Source organism: Leuresthes tenuis, unplaced genomic scaffold, assembly GCF_036924035.1.
Source record: "Leuresthes tenuis unplaced genomic scaffold, fLeuTen1.0.hap1 SCAF_11, whole genome shotgun sequence".
NCBI classification, from domain to species: Eukaryota; Metazoa; Chordata; class Actinopteri; order Atheriniformes; family Atherinopsidae; genus Leuresthes; species Leuresthes tenuis.
This window is the reverse complement of record NW_027325365.1, coordinates 1,579,167-1,597,500: the sequence shown is the minus strand read 5'-3', so window position 1 is coordinate 1,597,500 and position 18,334 is coordinate 1,579,167. Positions and strand designations below refer to the sequence as shown.

General features: G+C 44.0%; 2 protein-coding genes across 3 annotated transcripts in view; one reads left to right on the top strand and one right to left on the bottom strand.

Moving 5' to 3' along the window:
* The window catches only part of slc36a1 (solute carrier family 36 member 1), a 52,435-nt gene extending 41,568 nt beyond the window's left edge, over positions 1-10,867 (bottom strand). The window contains exons 1-5 of the mRNA XM_072395133.1: positions 10,661-10,867; positions 7,113-7,241; positions 5,986-6,100; positions 5,804-5,894; positions 2,269-2,357 (exon numbers count right to left, since the gene is read on the bottom strand). Of these exons, the coding sequence (XP_072251234.1) occupies positions 2,269-2,357; positions 5,804-5,894; positions 5,986-6,100; positions 7,113-7,146 (329 nt within the window). The 5' untranslated portion in view covers positions 7,147-7,241; positions 10,661-10,867. The remainder of the gene's footprint in view (positions 1-2,268; positions 2,358-5,803; positions 5,895-5,985; positions 6,101-7,112; positions 7,242-10,660) is intronic.
* Positions 10,868-11,575: 708 nt separating this feature from the next.
* Positions 11,576-15,959, top strand: atox1 (antioxidant 1 copper chaperone). 2 transcript variants are annotated; one of them, XM_072395132.1, is made up of 4 exons: positions 11,576-11,720; positions 12,077-12,152; positions 15,133-15,281; positions 15,591-15,959. In XM_072395132.1, the coding sequence occupies exons 1-3, from the start codon at positions 11,715-11,717 to the stop codon at positions 15,255-15,257; spliced, it is 207 nt and encodes a 68-aa protein (XP_072251233.1). In that variant the 5' UTR covers positions 11,576-11,714; the 3' UTR covers positions 15,258-15,281; positions 15,591-15,959. The 2 variants fall into 2 exon arrangements, with proteins under 2 accessions (XP_072251233.1, XP_072251232.1); XM_072395131.1 differs by having other exon boundaries at positions 11,577-11,720; positions 15,562-15,958.
* The last annotated feature ends 2,375 nt before the right edge of the window (positions 15,960-18,334 follow it).

Sequence of the window (18,334 nt, the reverse complement as noted above, 5' to 3'; positions counted from 1 at the left end):
CTTTAACATGCTAACTGAGGCCTGTAGAGTCTGAGATGTAGCTCTGGGCTTTTTCACCTTGGGGTGACCTTTAACCTTTAGCATGCTAACTGAGGCCTGTAGAGTCTGAGATGTATGACCTTTAACCTTTAACATGCTAACTGAGGCCTGTAGAGTCTGAGATGTAGCTCTGGGCTTCTTCACCTTGGGGTGAACTTGCTGGGACGTCCACTCCTGGGAAGATTGACAGCTGTCCTGAATGTTTTCCACTTGTGAATAATCTTTCTCTCTGTAGAATGATGGACTCCAGATAGTCTGGAAATGGCCTTATAACCCTTCCCAGATTGATCATTGCTGGTGTCTTTCCTCCTTGGCATCATGCTAACACACACCTGAATGCTGCAGAGCAGCAAACTGGTAAAATATTTGCACACCGCTTCTATTTTGCTGAATAAATATTGACAGTGTGACATGTCATGTGATCTATAACAGGAAGCGGTGACTTTGACTCTGTCATAAAAGGTCTCTAAAACAGGAAGAGCTGCATTTTTCTCACGAGAACTTGTGGCTCTCTGCATTTTAAGCCCGGTGCGTGACAGTTTTGTGCAGAAGCAGAGGACCTTTATTCATTCTCTTGATCTGCTTAATCCTCTTTAACGTGGCTGGGTGGGGCTGCAGGACATCCCCATGTGAACTGGGCAAAGGGCAGGAGACACTGTGGACGCGTGGGTTAACGGTCAGAGGCTGCAGCAGCTGCCACACGTAATAGTTGCTGTTTAACAACCGTGTCCAGTGTAATCAAACGGCTGTAAAACAGATAATAATCATACAGTGAGCTCACAGCCACAGCGGTTCAGTTGCATAATTTGATGGTTTGATTGGACTGGTGACAACGTCCTCTGCAGCAAAACACTACATTAGACTGGCCACATTTACACCATGTCTGGTTCTGCCTGCTGGAGCTGGTGGAAGTCTCAGTGGGTGCTCCTCAAGCTGCCAATATGCCTCTGATTACCGAGCAGAAAATAGACTTAATGGAGTGTAATCTGTCAGCCAGCAGCAACAAGCACACTGTGGTTGGCACAGCTGATATCTGAGCAGGCAAGTGACAACAGAAGTGGAGCAAAAACACATGTTTCTTTGGTCTAAAGTAGTTAGCTTGCTTAGCTTAGCTTAGCGCTCGGAGAAAAGGCTTCACGGCTCATTACCTGAACCTTTTCCCTGAACTTTAAACAGTAAAGGACTCGCTGACATAAAGACTCTGATGATGACAACATTGGATTTGCTGAAGTCATTTGTCATCAAAAGCACCGATTATCTACTTTATCCACCGGTAAAGAACCACGAATGTTGAGAGAAGCGAATCTTCACCTGCAGCTCTGAGCCTGAGGCTGGATTCATGGTTTTCACGCCTGAAAGCACCAAGTCATTGGGAGCAGATGTGCACACGATCCTGCAGATTCTGCCCTGCTGAAGCTTCCCTTTCCATGTGATTACATGGAAAGTCGTGAAACTCCCTTTTAAACAAGCATCCGTGTTGTTCTTCAGCTCCTCATCTTCTTTGTCTGGAGATTGGAGACTGATCCAAGCTCAGTCCGGGTCAGAAAGTCAGTCTGCATGGTTTAAAATATCTGGGCTGCACGCATTCAGCTGCAGGGGAACCAGTGGCAAAGATGATGAAAGCTGCACCAAACAGGCTCATTTTTAAAAACAGCAGGGGAGGAAAGGCTCAGAGAGGGCTGGGAACGAGTAATGACTGATGGTGGCAGCAAATCACAGGTAAAAACAAGCAATAAGAATGATGAGAATCAGCCCAAAACAAGCAACTGGGGTCGAAAAACGTCCCTCAAACCCAACTGAGCACGATGAGAGAGAAACGAGCCCAGAGGGCTGAGATCTAATCGTGTCTCACAACTGTGAGGAAGGAATAAGTGGTTATTATTATTAATAGCAACAACACGGTGTAAAAATACTCGCTGACAGAACTTCTGCAGATATAATCCGACTTTAAAAGTGAAGTTAAATTATAATCAAAGAGCCTGAAGCCCCAAAAAACAGTGAATCATATTTAACTTTTTATTTATTGACGCAGAAACAACCAAGATGGTCACTTCGGTGTCAGCGTTTACAGCCGAAATGATTAAAAGTGCAGCTGAAAGAACAGTTTAAGTGTCTTTAACATCTATTAAACTAGTGAAAATAAACAGATTAAAACATGATGAGTGCTGAAATGTGACATTTCAACTCTGATTTACCTGCTTAAACTTCGTTCACATGAGCTTTACTTACTTGGTGCTGAGGTGGTGAGAACATTTCACCAGCAGCCTCATGCAGTGGACAGCGATGACGCCCATAATCAGAAGACTGACCGGTCCGAGCTGCACAGACAGACACAAGCGACCACATTTATCCTGGATTATTATTTACAAGCAGGCTTTCTCTGACATTCACTGAATGCATCGGACCGGCAGGAGGATTCAGGTTCCTTAAACACGACTGCACAATTAGCTCAGCTGCTCTGTCCTTAACCACCGACACTTTATTTATTTACAAAGCTGTTCTTGTTCAGCTCTCATCTCTCTGCTCACAGGACTCACAGAAAATGTGATTTAAACATATTGCTCCCAACTCTGCAAAAACAACTGAATCGTAGGAAACCAGCTTATCAAAATGAATTTAATCTTTTTTAATGATTTGAAAATATGGCTGAAAATTACACGGCTGACAATGTTGGTTTAGTTTGTGAAATACACAAAGTATTGGTCTGAGAGTGTATCCGGTGTTAGTGTGAGTGTATCTGGTGTTGGTGTGAGTGTATCAGGTGTTGGTGTGAGTGTATCAGGTGTTGGTGTGAGTGTATCAGGTGTTGGTGTGAGTGTATCAGGTGTTGGTGTGAGTGTATCAGGTGTTGGTGTGAGTGTATCAGGTGTTACTGTGAGTGTATCAGGTGTTACTGTGAGTGTATCCGGTGTTAGTGTGAGTGTATCAGGTGTTGGTGTGAGTGTATCCGGTGTTGGTGTGAGTGTATCCGGTGTTGGTGTGAGTGTATCCGGTGTTAGTGTGAGTGTATCAGGTGTTGGTGTGAGTGTATCCGGTGTTGGTGTGAGTGTATCAGGTGTTGGTGTGAGTGTATCAGGTGTTGGTGTGAGTGTATCAGGTGTTGGTGTGAGTGTATCAGGTGTTGGTGTGAGTGTATCAGGTGTTTGTGTGAGTGTATCCGGTGTTGGTGTGAGTGTATCAGGTGTTGGTGTGAGTGTATCAGGTGTTGGTGTGAGTGTATCCGGTGTTAGTGTGAGTGTATCAGGTGTTGGTGTGAGTGTATCCGGTGTTAGTGTGAGTGTATCCGGTGTTGGTGTGAGTGTATCCGGTGTTGGTGTGAGTGTATCCGGTGTTAGTGTGAGTGTATCAGGTGTTGGTGTGAGTGTATCCGGTGTTGGTGTGAGTGTATCCGGTGTTGGTGTGAGTGTATCCGGTGTTGGTGTGAGTGTATCAGGTGTTGGTGTGAGTGTATCAGGTGTTGGTGTGAGTGTATCAGGTGTTGGTGTGAGTGTATCAGGTGTTGGTGTGAGTGTATCAGGTGTTGGTGTGAGTGTATCAGGTGTTGGTGTGAGTGTATCAGGTGTTGGTGTGAGTGTATCAGGTGTTGGTGTGAGTGTATCAGGTGTTGGTGTGAGTGTATCAGGTGTTGGTGTGAGTGTATCAGGTGTTGGTGTGAGTGTATCAGGTGTTGGTGTGAGTGTATCAGGTGTTGGTGTGAGTGTATCCGGTGTTGGTGTGAGTGTATCAGGTGTTGGTGTGAGTGTATCAGGTGTTGGTGTGAGTGTATCAGGTGTTGGTGTGAGTGTATCAGGTGTTGGTGTGAGTGTATCAGGTGTTGGTGTGAGTGTATCAGGTGTTGGTGTGAGTGTATCAGGTGTTGGTGTGAGTGTATCAGGTGTTGGTGTGAGTGTATCAGGTGTTGGTGTGAGTGTATCAGGTGTTGGTGTGAGTGTATCCGGTGTTGGTGTGAGTGTATCAGGTGTTACTGTGAGTGTATCCGGTGTTAGTGTGAGTGTATCAGGTGTTGGTGTGAGTGTATCAGGTGTTGGTGTGAGTGTATCAGGTGTTGGTGTGAGTGTATCAGGTGTTGGTGTGAGTGTATCAGGTGTTGGTGTGAGTGTATCAGGTGTTGGTGTGAGTGTATCAGGTGTTGGTGTGAGTGTATCAGGTGTTGGTGTGAGTGTATCAGGTGTTGGTGTGAGTGTATCAGGTGTTGGTGTGAGTGTATCAGGTGTTGGTGTGAGTGTATCAGGTGTTGGTGTGAGTGTATCAGGTGTTACTGTGAGTGTATCCGGTGTTAGTGTGAGTGTATCAGGTGTTGGTGTGAGTGTATCAGGTGTTGGTGTGAGTGTATCAGGTGTTGGTGTGAGTGTATCAGGTGTTGGTGTGAGTGTATCAGGTGTTGGTGTGAGTGTATCAGGTGTTGGTGTGAGTGTATCAGGTGTTGGTGTGAGTGTATCAGGTGTTGGTGTGAGTGTATCAGGTGTTGGTGTGAGTGTATCAGGTGTTGGTGTGAGTGTATCAGGTGTTGGTGTGAGTGTATCAGGTGTTGGTGTGAGTGTATCAGGTGTTGGTGTGAGTGTATCAGGTGTTAGTGTGAGTGTATCAGGTGTTGGTGTGAGTGTATCAGGTGTTGGTGTGAGTGTATCAGGTGTTGGTGTGAGTGTATCAGGTGTTGGTGTGAGTGTATCAGGTGTTGGTGTGAGTGTATCTTGTGTTTATAGTCATGTTTCCATCCAAAAGTGATTTGAATCATTGAGAAATGCACATTCACAGAAATTTGAATCATGTGTTTCCACCAAAAGTACGGACTTTGGTGAATTTTCTAACTCGCGCAAGTTTTCCGCAGGTTGGCATGACAACCAGCCTGTAAACGTTTACTTGAATCTTCATTAAGAACCGGGCAAGTTTCATCATAATTTTCCGATTATTTATTGCAGTGAAACTGGATGAGAACAGGTGGAGACTAACATCCGTCATAAAGCTGGATGGTTTCCAGCAGCCTTCAGCCTCTACAGGTAGAAAACCAACATGCTAACTCCAACTTCAATAGAATATTTCCAGCTTTGTTTTTAAGTTATGATTTCATCAGAAAGGGTTTGAATTTCGACAGGTAACATATTAATATCTCATTCAGTCTGCCTGTGCTGGATCTGTTCAGGTTTAACCTCTTATTTTACATGAATTTCCATGCAAATCAGATGAGTTTGCAGCTGTAAAAGTGATTTTAATAAAGAGATGCGGGATCTTTTAGAATTAGCATGTTGGATATTAAGACAGCCCAAAGTGCCCACATCCAGAGGTTTTTTAAGTGAAATGCTAACTTAGACCAGAGCTGAGATGCAGATGCTGCCTGTGATTATCTGTGATGGTTCAGCTGTGCACGTGGCTCCAAACCCTGCAGCCACTTTGGTGTCATGAGGTCGATAAATTAAGTTTATGGAGCTGGAATCACGTCAGACAGAAATCTAACCGTGTGGCGATCCCTGCTTATCTATTCCTTCATCATCAGGCGGGCTCTAAGGTGTAATAAATCAATAAGTATTTAATTAAACAACAGAACTTACAACCTGTTTTTAAACAGAAAATTAATCCAGCACCACAGCTGGAAATTGATTACGGTTTTGTAGAAACGTCATATTCTGTCCCTGCTCCCAGCTGCACATATTCCTGTTAAAATAAATCTAATTTTCCATCGTGAACCTCAGAGCAGAATCTAATTTTGTGAGTCCAGACCCGTCATGTGGCCTGTAAAGATGGGAAGATAAAGTCTCATGATGCTTACCACCAGCCCTGCATTCTTGACAGCCAGAGGCAGCCCCAGCAGGCCGGTTCCAATGTTCCCTTTCAGCAGGTGGATCAGAGTCTGACAGAAACTGGACCGAAACAAAGACAATGCGCTTATGACACCTTCTTATCTCGTTTTCTGAGGTTTCGACAGACACTGTGGAGGTTTATAACACTCACGAGGTTCCCGTCTGTCCCCCGATCCTCTCGTAGTTTCTCTGGGGCCTGGAAGGTCCCGGAGGAGACGGACACAGAGCGTCCATTTCTGATGGATTTTGGTCAGAAAACAGAGAACCTGTGACAAGGAGAAAGGAAGCTGAACACATGGATCTGAACTGTGAAAAAACACAAGTGAACAAGATATATTTCCCCATGAAAATGATTTTTAAATGGCTTCAGCTCCGTTAGGAACCTTTTCTTTTAACATACCATGTTCCTGGTTTGGCACAGCTCAGCAAAACTGAAGCAGACTCAATCTTTAACTGGAATAAACGGATATTTTACAGTGCGTCTCGCTCTGATTTAGCACTAAACTCTGCTCTTTTGCCCCAGGAGAAAAGAAGCGTCTGGAAGCAAAAACAGCCCATTTTAACTCTGCTAAGGCTCTGCTGCAGTTAGCTTTTCAGCCCATGTTGCAAACCTAAAAGGAGCTTATTTACAGTTTGAAATAAGCGTCCATCCACCTGACAAAGAGTGTGTGTTGATTCCTCAGGTGGAAGGATGCTCATCAGGATATTATCTGCTGAAAATGGAAATGTTTGCCTCTTCAGCTGCTAAATGTTCCTCATCTCTAACTGTTTCCACCTGACAGAGAGGTGCTTTTATGGCTGAAACCAGTCACTCTGTGGAGCATTTACACCGACGGGTGAACTCTGAACTGGTGGAAGGTCGGTCATTAATGATGATGGAACAGAAAGCAGCGCTTTACTGCTGCACGGGTTTGATGTGCACAGTGCACGAGGCTGCCTGCCCACAAAGAACTTTTAAAGTCACCAGATCTCAGCTTAATAGTTTAATTTAGAGATTCCTCTCCTCTGGAAAGCAGCTGATCTCAAGTTATCTGCTGTAAATGTGTCTCATGAGGGGAAAGAATTCTGATGCAGGCGTTTAATCATCTCTGAAAGGCCGGTTCTGTGGGCCACACTCAAGGAAATCAGCCTGATTTTTACCGTGAAACAAGAAGGAGCAGAAGAGGCAGATATGAAGTGATCTCAGCCCTGAAATGAACCTGAACCTGAGGTACATCTGGGCTGTATCCTCACTAAATATCTGTGTAAATAAATATGAAACATCTCTGGCTTTCATACCATCGGCTCTGTTGTCCACGTCGCTGGAGGTCATGATGGCGGGTCGGAGGGTTGTCGGGGGGGCGTCTCTCCCAGCCTCACAGATGCTACTGAAGGCTCGGCGCTGAGTCCGGCATCGACAGCTTCCAACTGGGGAAAAGACAGAGAGCAGCTCGCTTTGAGTAGTGTTAAGAGAAAAGATGGAACTATAAAAGGTGGAATTATCGTCTAACAAAGAATTTAATCGGTTCTTCCTAATCAAATCGAACATTTCCTGATAAAAAGAGTTTAAAGAAGAACATTTGTGAGCTCAGATCTGATTAAAAGAGTTCAGTTTACACGTCGGGGGGGTGTAAACTGAACTATATTCTTAGCTTTTTAGCTAATAGTTAGCACCTTCGCCTCAGAGCAGGCGAGACACAGAAGCATCTCGGAGAATTCACACGATGGCGTGAGTCCAGGACAACGAGTCGGGCCCCAGCCTTCGTAAAGAGACGTGAGAATCCTGATATTAAGGGTTGAGGACGAGCGTTCATCTCCATCCATTACAGGTCAAACGACCCAAATCTGAACTGAACTGAACCTCATTTCCACACGAACCATGAGGAACACCTTCTGCCACGTTTTTATAAGTCCTTTGGGTAAAACTCGCTGCCTCACCGCCAACAGACTAACCTTCCTCTGGATAAAAGTGGCTAAAATGGTGTAAAATAGCTTCGCTAATCAGCCTTTTTCTTCTAGGTGCAGTTCTGCAGCTTTCTGGAGCTCTTTCAGAGTTTTTCTTTGGACATTTTCTGCTTTTTCCCTCATCTTCAGTCCTTGTTCCTGAACATTTTCAGTGTTTTTTCTTTGTTCAGCCACTTAACTCTGAGCTATGAACCCTTCAGGCAGGAAAAAGGCTCCTAACTCAAGGGATGAACCAGTGTTGTGTCGACACAGAACAGACAACTTAGCAAAGAAGCCATTTTAAACTGGATCTTTAGGCTCTTTGTTACCAGCAGCCTGTCACAAAGACACATCATTTGTTCCCATTTCTTTAGCTGCATCTATGAAAAACAGCAAAGAAAACACAGTTTGACAGACAGAAAATAGGATTTCTGCAGCAACAAGGTGATTCCCAAAGAGCTATTAGCTGAAAACTTGGCATATCTCAGCATGGTGTGCAGTGTGTCCTTAAAACATTTGAGGAAACTGGACAAGTGGAGGACAAAAGAAGAAGTGTCAGGCCTAAAAAACTATCTCCAGCAGATGAACAGGATCTGAAAGTGAAAGAGGAAAAAATCCAGCTGTGACCTGACAGGACCTGAGAGATGCATCTGGACCTTCAGCTGATCCATCTACTGTTGGCCCAAGCCTCATCAGAAATGGTCTCCATGGAAGGGTGGCTGTCAAGAAGCCGTTCTTAAGGAAGGGAAACAGGGAGAAAAGGCTGAGCTGTGCCAAATGACACAAGAAGTGGACTGAAAATCAGTGGCAACAGGTCTTATGGAGGGATGAATCCTCCCCAGAGCCCGGACCTCAACATTATTGAAGCAGTGTGGGATCATCTGACAGAGAACGGAACAAAAGGCAGCCCACATCCAAAGAAGAGCTTTGGGATGTCCTTCAAGAAGCCTGGAGAACTATTCCTGAAGACTCCTTAAAGAAATGACAGAAAGCTCGTCTCAGAGGGTTCAGGCTGTGTTGGAGAATAAAGGAGCTCAGACCAGAGATTCACTTTAAAGCTGCTGAGAACTGAGAAAAACTCTGTTTCTGCCTCAGATTCTGGGTTTAGATCCATGTTTTAATTAATCACTGCACATATTCCCTGTTTTCTGGGTGATATATAAAGGAATCGGAGCGTCTCACTGTGATGTTCCTGCAAACTTCTCCAGCTGTTGAACACTAAAAACTTTGGATGCAGTTATTTTGAAGGAAAAAGGAGATATTTTAAGCCTTAAAGTGGCATTAAACTGATTTAAAAATCCCAGGAGATTTATCACTTTTATTAAATCATGTGCACAACATGCAAAGGACACGATGTCATTTATGTGCACGTTTCAGCCACTTTTATTTTAGTCCACGGGGCATTTTAAAGTAATTTTAAGTCATTTCTCACCATCTTCCATCACTGAATAGATTAAACATCTGAATTACTGAGAAATAAATTGTCCTTATTTGCCAAAGCGAAAGGAAATTTAAAACTAAATGTTACTTAATCACATGCTGAGCTCAGATGAGACGTCTCAGGGAGGTGGAATATTTCACAAATGACTTCACACCAGGACAAGAAAGCCTGATGGAGCCTGATGGAGCAGCAGGCTGCTGAGTCCTCTCCTCTTTGAGAAAAGGCCACTAAGCCACGGCGTTATGCAAGAGCGACATCACAGTTCAACCTCTTTATAATCTGCTGCCTTCGCACACATTTCTGGAAGCTTTTCTCTGAGGAAAACAGAGAAGTTGGGCCAATAAAGTCACTTTCATTCAACAACCTCTTCCTCTTCCTGCTGCTTCTGCTCTGAAATGAATGAGTGAAACACTCAGAAGTCGGTTTCTGCTGATGTTCAGCAGCATTTCTCACACATTATGAGCCACTCAGCTGTTTTCACAGTGACCCGACAAGTCCAAACTGAGCTGGTGAGCCTTAAAACTCCTGTTGAGAATCCTTCTGGTGCAGATCAACAGCACACGTTGATTATTTACCGTCAGGAACATGTAAAATCACTAAAAGCGAGTGTCCTAATCTCCTTTTCAGGAGATCAAGCTAAAATCAATAGATTTTCTCTGCACGCTTTATTTATCTTATCACAGTTTTATACGTTTTTTTTAATCTTACTGCAGAAATAGTTCACCGCACACTATAAATCTCTTGTACTTTTCAGATAAAATACAACAAATAATCACATTTAAGAGGCTGAAACCTGTAAATCACCTGCTTTTTACCTGATAAGTGACTGTTATTGGCTGTAAAAGGATCTAATTCCAACAGGATCTCACCTTCAGGGTTTTAAATGAACAATAAGTTAGTCGAAAGAAGCACAGGGACGTTAACTTTCCTTTTAGATCCCCGAAACTCAAGGTGGGAACATCCTCTGCAGGTGAACAGCTCGGAAATGAACGGATTCTCTGTTACTCTCAAATAACAAGTGTTGTCCTTTCATGACAAACACTGCGCGCGCGCGCACGCACGCACCCTGCAGACCGATCAGATCAACACGGTAATCGCATTAATAATAACTACCGGTAATCTTTGGTCGGGACAGACAGACATTTCTGGTTGTCTGTCGCCAGCTGACGGCACCATCTACCCGGCTTGTGGGTGATGGTTCTGGGCTCAAAAAGCTGGAAAAACGCGCGGTGAAGTCTCCGGGAAAGCCGCTGACAGGAGGGAGGCTAAAGATTTACCCGCTCAGATCAGTTATCTGAATAAAAACGCTCACAAGAAGACAGCTGAGGACCCAGTTTGTGTTTCACGGGCACGGCGAAGCCGTCACAGCTAGCTCGGGTTAGCCGACGCTAGCTGCGGGTTCGATGCCATCTTTGTGCGGGTAAAAACACCCGCAGCTCGGCCCGTCGCGGCACCAGCCTACCTCGGGGATGCCGTTAGGTGTCTCTCCTCTCCTCTCTTCTCTGGGGCTGGTTTTATCTGGCTGACCTCGCCGCAGACCTCTTATTTTCGTATCGCTGTCATATCAAGCCGAGCGCGGTGCGGCGACGCGGCACAGATTGAGAGCAAACAGGACGCGGCTCCACCGTCCGAGCCAGCGGTGAGGTCACGTGACCGAGCCGAAGACGTACGTCGCGCCACTCGCTCTACGTCGTGTTGCCATAGAGACGGTTTTCACTCGTCCCTCACGGTTAAATTAAGGCTAACAACAACAATATATGTATGTCCGCGGGAGGTTGCAAAAATAAAACGTTATTATCCAGGAAACGGAAGCACATTTTGCAATAAGAAATGAGTGAAATGGCATCAAAATACAAGACGGTTAACGTTGATGTTTTATTACATTTCAGCGTAGAAAAGCGCGTTGAAATTAGTGCATTTTCACGGGTCAAGTTTTAGGGAAAGACACTATCACTATAACTATTATCACTGTCACGCACTATATTCAAGAAAAGCTTTTATTTTGGAAAAATATGAGTTCGGAAGCGCTTGATTTGCTCACCCGGATGGTCAGAATGGAGACAAAATGTGTTTTCAGGTTGTTTTTAGAGGAATTCTTGAAAAACTAATTAAACTTAAATGAACTAAACATAAGACTTTTTAAAGATGTCACATGACATGACATTTTCGACTATTTTCAGTGAAAAAAAAAACATAATAAAGCAAAATAATAAAGCGGAAGTGAGCAGGGATTAGATTTGTTTTCCTGATTTGTTTTGTTACACACCTTATGTTCTCTCACGCTCTCTGTTTCTGCATATTAATACGTTTTAATCTTTTAAAATAAAAGTGCATTGGATGAGTTTGTTCATACCGGAAATCCTGTTGTTTCTGTGACGGACGCTAGCTTAGCAGCTGCCAGCGGAGCAGGTTGTGGATATTAAGGTTTCTGCAGCAACTTGCAAGAATTACACGTCATTCAAAGGCAAAAGTCCACTTCTGGTTCAGTCACCTGGTTGCAACAAGTCACTACAAGCATGACCGTAAGTTGTCGACGGATTTTTCTTTTATTTGTGATTCATTTTAGTGCGTAGTTGCTTCACATAGCATTTAGTTTTGCAGTAGCTTGTAAGCTAGCCTTTAAGCTGGCCTGAGTTGGCTCATTTGTCATTTTCATTGTTCCCACCGGATAAAGCAAACCTATTCTGTTAAATTTAGCAGCTAATTGGCTAAATTCTGTCGGTGAAAACGTTGCTGTGGTATAATTGGCGATAATACTGGTGTTAATAATCGTTTATAAATTGAATATCATCTTATTATGAGCTGCAACTACATGTAATATATATATATCTCAGTAGTTTTATAGCAGCTTTAATAAAGTGAATGATTTCTGTGACAGAAGCACGAGTTTGAGGTGGCCATGACGTGTGAAGGATGCTCAGGAGCTGTCACCAGAGTCCTTAACAAGCTGGGAGGTGAGTCTGAGCCGGTGGTTTTATCCAAAGGTGCACCTCGGGGTCGGTGCGTTTTATCCAAAGGTGCACCTCGGGGTCGGTGCGTTTTATCCAAAGGTGCACCTCAGGGTCGGTGCGTTTTATCCAAAGGTGCACCTCAGGGTCGGTGCGTTTTATCCAAAGGTGCACCTCAGGGTCGGTGCGTTTTATCCAAAGGTGCACCTCAGGGTCGGTGCGTTTTATCCAAAGGTGCACCTCAGGGTCGGTGCCTTTTATCCAAAGGTGCACCTCAGGATCGGTGCGTTTTATCCAAAGGTGCACCTCAGGGTCAGAGTGTTTTATCCAAAGGTGCACCTCGGGGTCGGTGCGTTTTATCCAAAGGTGCACCTCAGGGTCGGTGCGTTTTATCCAAAGGTGCACCTCAGGGTCGGTGCGTTTTATCCAAAGGTGCACCTCAGGGTCGGTGCCTTTTATCCAAAGGTGCACCTCAGGGTCGGTGCGTTTTATCCAAAGGTGCACCTCAGGATCGGTGCGTTTTATCGAAAGGTGCACCTCAGGGTCAGAATGTTTTATCCAAAGGTGCACCTCAGGGTCGGTGCGTTTTATCCAAAGGTGCACCTCAGGATCGGTGCGTTTTATCCAAAGGTGCACCTCAGGATCGGTGCGTTTTATCCAAAGGTGCACCTCAGGATCGGTGCGTTTTATCCAAAGGTGCACCTCGGGATCGGTGCGTTTTATCCAAAGGTGCACCTCGGGGTCGGTGCGTTTTATCCAAAGGTGCACCTCGGGATCGGTGCGTTTTATCCAAAGGTGCACCTCGGGGTCGGTGCGTTTGATCCAAAGGTGCACCTCAGGATCGGTGCGTTTTATCCAAAGGTGCACCTCGGGGTCGGTGCGTTTGATCCAAAGGTGCACCTCAGGATCGGTGCGTTTTATCCAAAGGTGCACCTCAGGGTCGGTGCGTTTTATCCAAAGGTGCACCTCAGGATCGGTGCGTTTTATCCAAAGGTGCACCTCAGGGTCGGTGCGTTTTATCCAAAGGTGCACCTCAGGGTCGGTGCGTTTTATCCAAAGGTGCACCTCAGGGTCGGCGCGTTTTATCCAAAGGTGCACCTCGGGGTCGGTGCGTTTGATCCAAAGGTGCACCTCAGGATCGGTGCGTTTTATCCAAAGGTGCACCTCAGGGTCGGTGCGTTTTATCCAAAGGTGCACCTCAGGATCGGTGCGTTTTATCCAAAGGTGCACCTCAGGGTCGGTGCGTTTTATCCAAAGGTGCACCTCAGGGTCGGTGCGTTTTATCCAAAGGTGCACCTCAGGGTCGGCGCGTTTTATCCAAAGGTGCACCTCAGGGTCGGCGCGTTTTATCCAAAGGTGCACCTCGGGATCGGTGCGTTTTATCCAAAGGTGCACCTCGGGGTCGGTGCCTTTTATCCAAAGGTGCACCTCAGGGTCGGTGCGTTTTATCCAAAGGTGCACCTCAGGGTCCTGTCACCATGTCAAAGACACTTTGGGGATTGTTGGGAGTGGATTCGTTACCTTCTGAAGACCAGAAGAAGACCTTCTACCATCTGTGCGTTTGTTGCTCTCGTGCCACCAAACCTTTTCAGTAATAATCTCATCACACATTCAGCAGCCCCCCCCCCCCCCGCAGAACCTCTTCCACGCTCCACTTCCTGTGTCTGCAGAAATCTTCCCTGAAACACTGCAGCTGAAGTCACAGCAAACCTTCTCGTTCCGCCTTTCTTTCATCAGCAGTTTCTTCCTAATTCAAGCAGCTCTTCTGGGTTCATTTCGACGTCACGAGCCGAAACTACAACTGACTCCAGGTCAGCCAGAAGCTCTTCAGATCCCCCCTACTTTAGATTACATTATGAAGTGTTGAAAGAGACGTTTTTGGACCTTTAGCTACTGCTTTGTAGCCTTTTATGATAATAACATTTCAGAAAGGTTTGAAAGGAGCACAAATTAACTTCTTTACCTGGAAAAACCAGCACTCATTGGTTGATTTCGGCTACATATTTAATTTGGGGCTGTAATCTTTCACTAATGGAGAGTTTAAACACATTCTGAGTTTAGCTTTCATCACATGAATTAAAGCAGAAGAAGAAGAGGATTTTTTTTCATTTTCAGCTTGCATCACATGAATTAAAGCAGAAGAAGAAGAAGAAGAGGATTTTCTTTAATTTTCAGCTTGCATCACATGAATTAAAGCAGAAGAAGAAGAAGAGGATTTCTTTCATTTTCAGCTTTCATCAGATGAATTAAAGCAGAAGAAGAAGAAGAGGATTTCTTTCATTTTCAGCTTTCATCACATGAATTAAAGCAGAAGAAGAAGATTTTTTTTCATTTTCAGCTTGCATCACATGAATTAAAGCAGAAGAAGAAGAAGAGGATTTCTTTTCATTTTCAGCTTTCATCACATGAATTAAAGCAGAAGAAGAAGAAGAAGATTTTCTTTCATTTTCAGCTTGCATCACATGAATGAAAGCAGAAGAAGAAGAGGATTTTTTTTCATTTTCAGCTTTCATCACATGAATTAAAGCAGAAGAAGAAGAAGAGGATTTCTTTTCATTTTCAGCTTGCATCACATGAATGAAAGCAGAAGAAGAAGAGGATTTTTTTTCATTTTCAGCTTTCATCACATGAATTAAAGCAGAAGAAGAAGAAGAGGATTTTTTTTTCATTTTCAGCTTGCATCACATGAATGAAAGCAGAAGAAGAAGAAGAAGAAGAGGATTTTTAAATGTCTGAAGGCAGCTTGCATCACAGCCAACCCGTGACTTTCTGGCTCCGGGTGATGAGTCAGCCGGCGTGTCACCTGATGCTCGTGTGCTTTCCTCGTATTCGGCTTCCTCATTAAATTTCAGGCCAACTTTTCACTTCTGTTCCTGTTCAAAACCTCTCGGGTTTCAGTCTCGGCTGTGACAACAACACATGTATAAGATAAAGGGTCTGGCAGCCGATTCCAGGACTGAAACCTCTCTGTTTTCTCTGCTCTCAGATGTAAAGTTTGAGATCGACCTGCCGAAGAAGCTGGTTTGGATCGAGTCCGACAGAGATGTGGACGTTCTCATGGAGACGCTGAAGAAATGTGGAAAAGAGGTCAAATACAACGGCACCAAGTGAAGGAATCTGCTTCATGTAGAACAGGTGACCGGCTGCTGATAAAAGTGTTAAAGTCCACTTTCTGCTGCTGCTTGAACCCATTGATTCAGGTTTATGATCCATGTGGAATCTGCAGTTTATTACTTTTATTGACCTGAACAGTTTGGCCATGAAAAAAGGATTTAATACAACTTCCAAATCAGAAAGGTTTGGAGACTGTAAAGAATCTGCATGAAATTCATTTATTTTGCTGTTATACTCCATTTGTGTTTGATTAGCAGTGAAATCGGACTGTTTTAAAGTCTGTGGTGTGGTTTTTCTTTAGGAAATCCTTGCTGCTGGTGCAAAACGAAGCTTTGAACCGGAACTGGAGTCATCACCTTCCAGGAGGCGTCCCTGCAGCCGCCTGTCGACCTTTCAAGCAGCAGGATGGCAGATAAATTATGATGTCATCACTTACTTTACTACAGAAAGTTGTTTCTTTGCATTTGTCCCATAAGAAGACACGAGGGATAGATTTTCTCCCCAATAATCCACCTTCCAGCTGCTATAAACTGCTTCTATGATCATCTTTTCACCTTAAGAAAAGGCAGGTTTCAGAAATCATTTTGCTGTTATATGTCAGGCTTTACTCTCTGACATCTTTCTTTGATCAGTAGCTTAAAGGGGAACTCCGGTGTTTTTAAACCTTATTTCTGGCATGAAATACGTTCATCTGCTCACTGAGAACAGTTTGGTGAAAGTCGGCGTCCTTCGGAAGATATTTAGATAACTGGAGATCCATATAACGGAGTGAACGGGGCTTAGAGGATGCAGCCTCTAAATAAGGCATTATCTGTCTTTATTTCACCAATACTTTAAGAAGAATGAATGAATGAACGTGTGCTATAGCTCTGTTAGCTCATAGCTGCTGTTATGTGGCTACTTGCAGCTATAGGAGAGCTAACGGAGGGATTTCTACACAGGCACTCTACTGGGACCACTTCATCCACACGCCCCCCTGCAGCACAGTTTATTCACTCCGTGCTCTGTGACAGTCGGCTAACTTCACACAGTTTGCTGCTGATAGTTTTGTGCAACATGGCAGGATATTTATCAGATTTTGACGATGTGAACGACGACTTTGAGTAAGATGGACGTTCTTACCGGAGTGAATAAACTGTGCTGCAGGGGGGGCGTGTGGATGAAGTGGTCCCAGTAGACGAGAGTGTAGAAAGCCCTCTGTTAGACACAGATACAGCTTAATTGTATGATACTAATTAATAAAAGAAGCATGGAAAATACAAAGTCTTCGTTACCATCAATAGAAATTAAATTTTAATACGGGAAAGGAAGTTGTTCGAATAACAAAACTGTCAGCTGGAAGGTTTTACTGGAACTTGGGTCTAAATTAGGTGATAAAGTTTCCAATGAGCCACATTTGCACAGTAACTGGCAGAGAAAACACTAAATATCATGTTGACATTATGCTAAGCCCTCTATAAGCCCCCCGATAGCCGCCAATAACAACAACACAGCAGCTATGAGCTAACAGAGCTATGAGCTAACAGAGCTATAGCACACATTCATTCATTCATTCTTCTTAAAGTATTGGTGAAATAAAGACAGATAATGCCTTATTTAGAGGCTGCATCCTCTAAGCCCCGTTCACTCCGTTATATGGATCTCCAGTTATCTAAATATCTTCTGAAGGACGCCGACTTTCACCAAACTGTTCTCAGTGAGCAGATGAACGTATTTCATGCCAGAAATAAGGTTTAAAATTACCGGAGTTCCCCTTTAAAGCAGGTCTTTGAAGCCTCAGACGTTCTTGAATCAGAACTAAATCGAACAGTTTGAAGCACTCTCAGTTGTAGCTTTAGAAAGACGTCACAATAAAAGCCTGTTAAGTACATTCCCTGGATCCATGTTACACATGCCTGAGCCTCGACTTCGCACCTTTCAAACTGGATCCCTGTGGATCTGCTGCAGGAGGGGAAGCTCGGTCTGTTCTCTTGTCCATCGGCTGGACTTTAATTTGTAAAACGGCTTCTTTTTTGCCTCACAGTTTACACTACAGCGGTTCAGACCTCTTCACCACACCCGCATTATGTTGATTTAGGACAGGAAACTCTGGTTTTTTACTGTAATTCGCTCCAGGCTTTATTTTTGTAATCGAGGGGAAAAGTTTCTGGACTTTTCAGATGATTCGTCTGAACAGATTTGTTGTTTCTGCTCAAAGGAAATAAAATGATTCTGCTTCACACTTTGGTTTTCCTTCTGTTCTCAGAATCTTAGTAAAAAGGTGTTTTTACATCTGATTAAAGTCTCCTTTCTGTAGATGAGCCACACCAGGAAAGACATCGATGTTAGCGTGTATCAAGCTGTTTGTGTTGAAGTCGATGAACTAAAAGCTGAGCTGCTGACAGCAGTGAAAGGATCCAGCTTCATTACGTTTCACCACCATCCACCAGGGGGTGCTGTGGGATCAAAATACTTCACTTTCAGAGCTCTGAAAACACCTCTCAGGTGTGAAGGATCTCCTTCTCTGAGAGACAGATGGATTGGAGGAAAGGTGGGTCACTGCTTTTTAAGTCATTTTCTTTAGCAAATAAGAAAAAAGGCCATTTGGAAGCAAAAAAAAACTCCTTTTCAAGTTTAATATCTAAAACTTACCAGGATTATGACATGTAAGCATTAACATGATCAAAAAATGTACCAAAAATGATACCAGTGTAAGTATTCCATGCAGAGAGATGTCTGCTGTCATGTTATAAGAAAAAAGGCCATTTGGAAGCAGAAAAAAACTCCTTTTCAAGTTTAATATTTAAAACTTCCACACAGCTGCTGGATTTTCAAGTAAAGAATTCATAGTAAAGCCTCCTTTCAGCTCAGATTTGGCTCATGGTGAGAAGCAGGAGTTTGAGTTCGGTGCCAGGTTAACGTTTAACATTAAACTGAGTTTTCATCAACAGCTTCACATTAATCAGAGCAGAAGAGCAGGAACGCTTCCTTATATTCCCGAGCAAAGGGTCTCAAACTGGGTTTTAAAGATGTGTTGTACTGAATTATTCTGCCTCTTCATCACGGACAGATGTGGCCGGAGGATGAAACAGAGA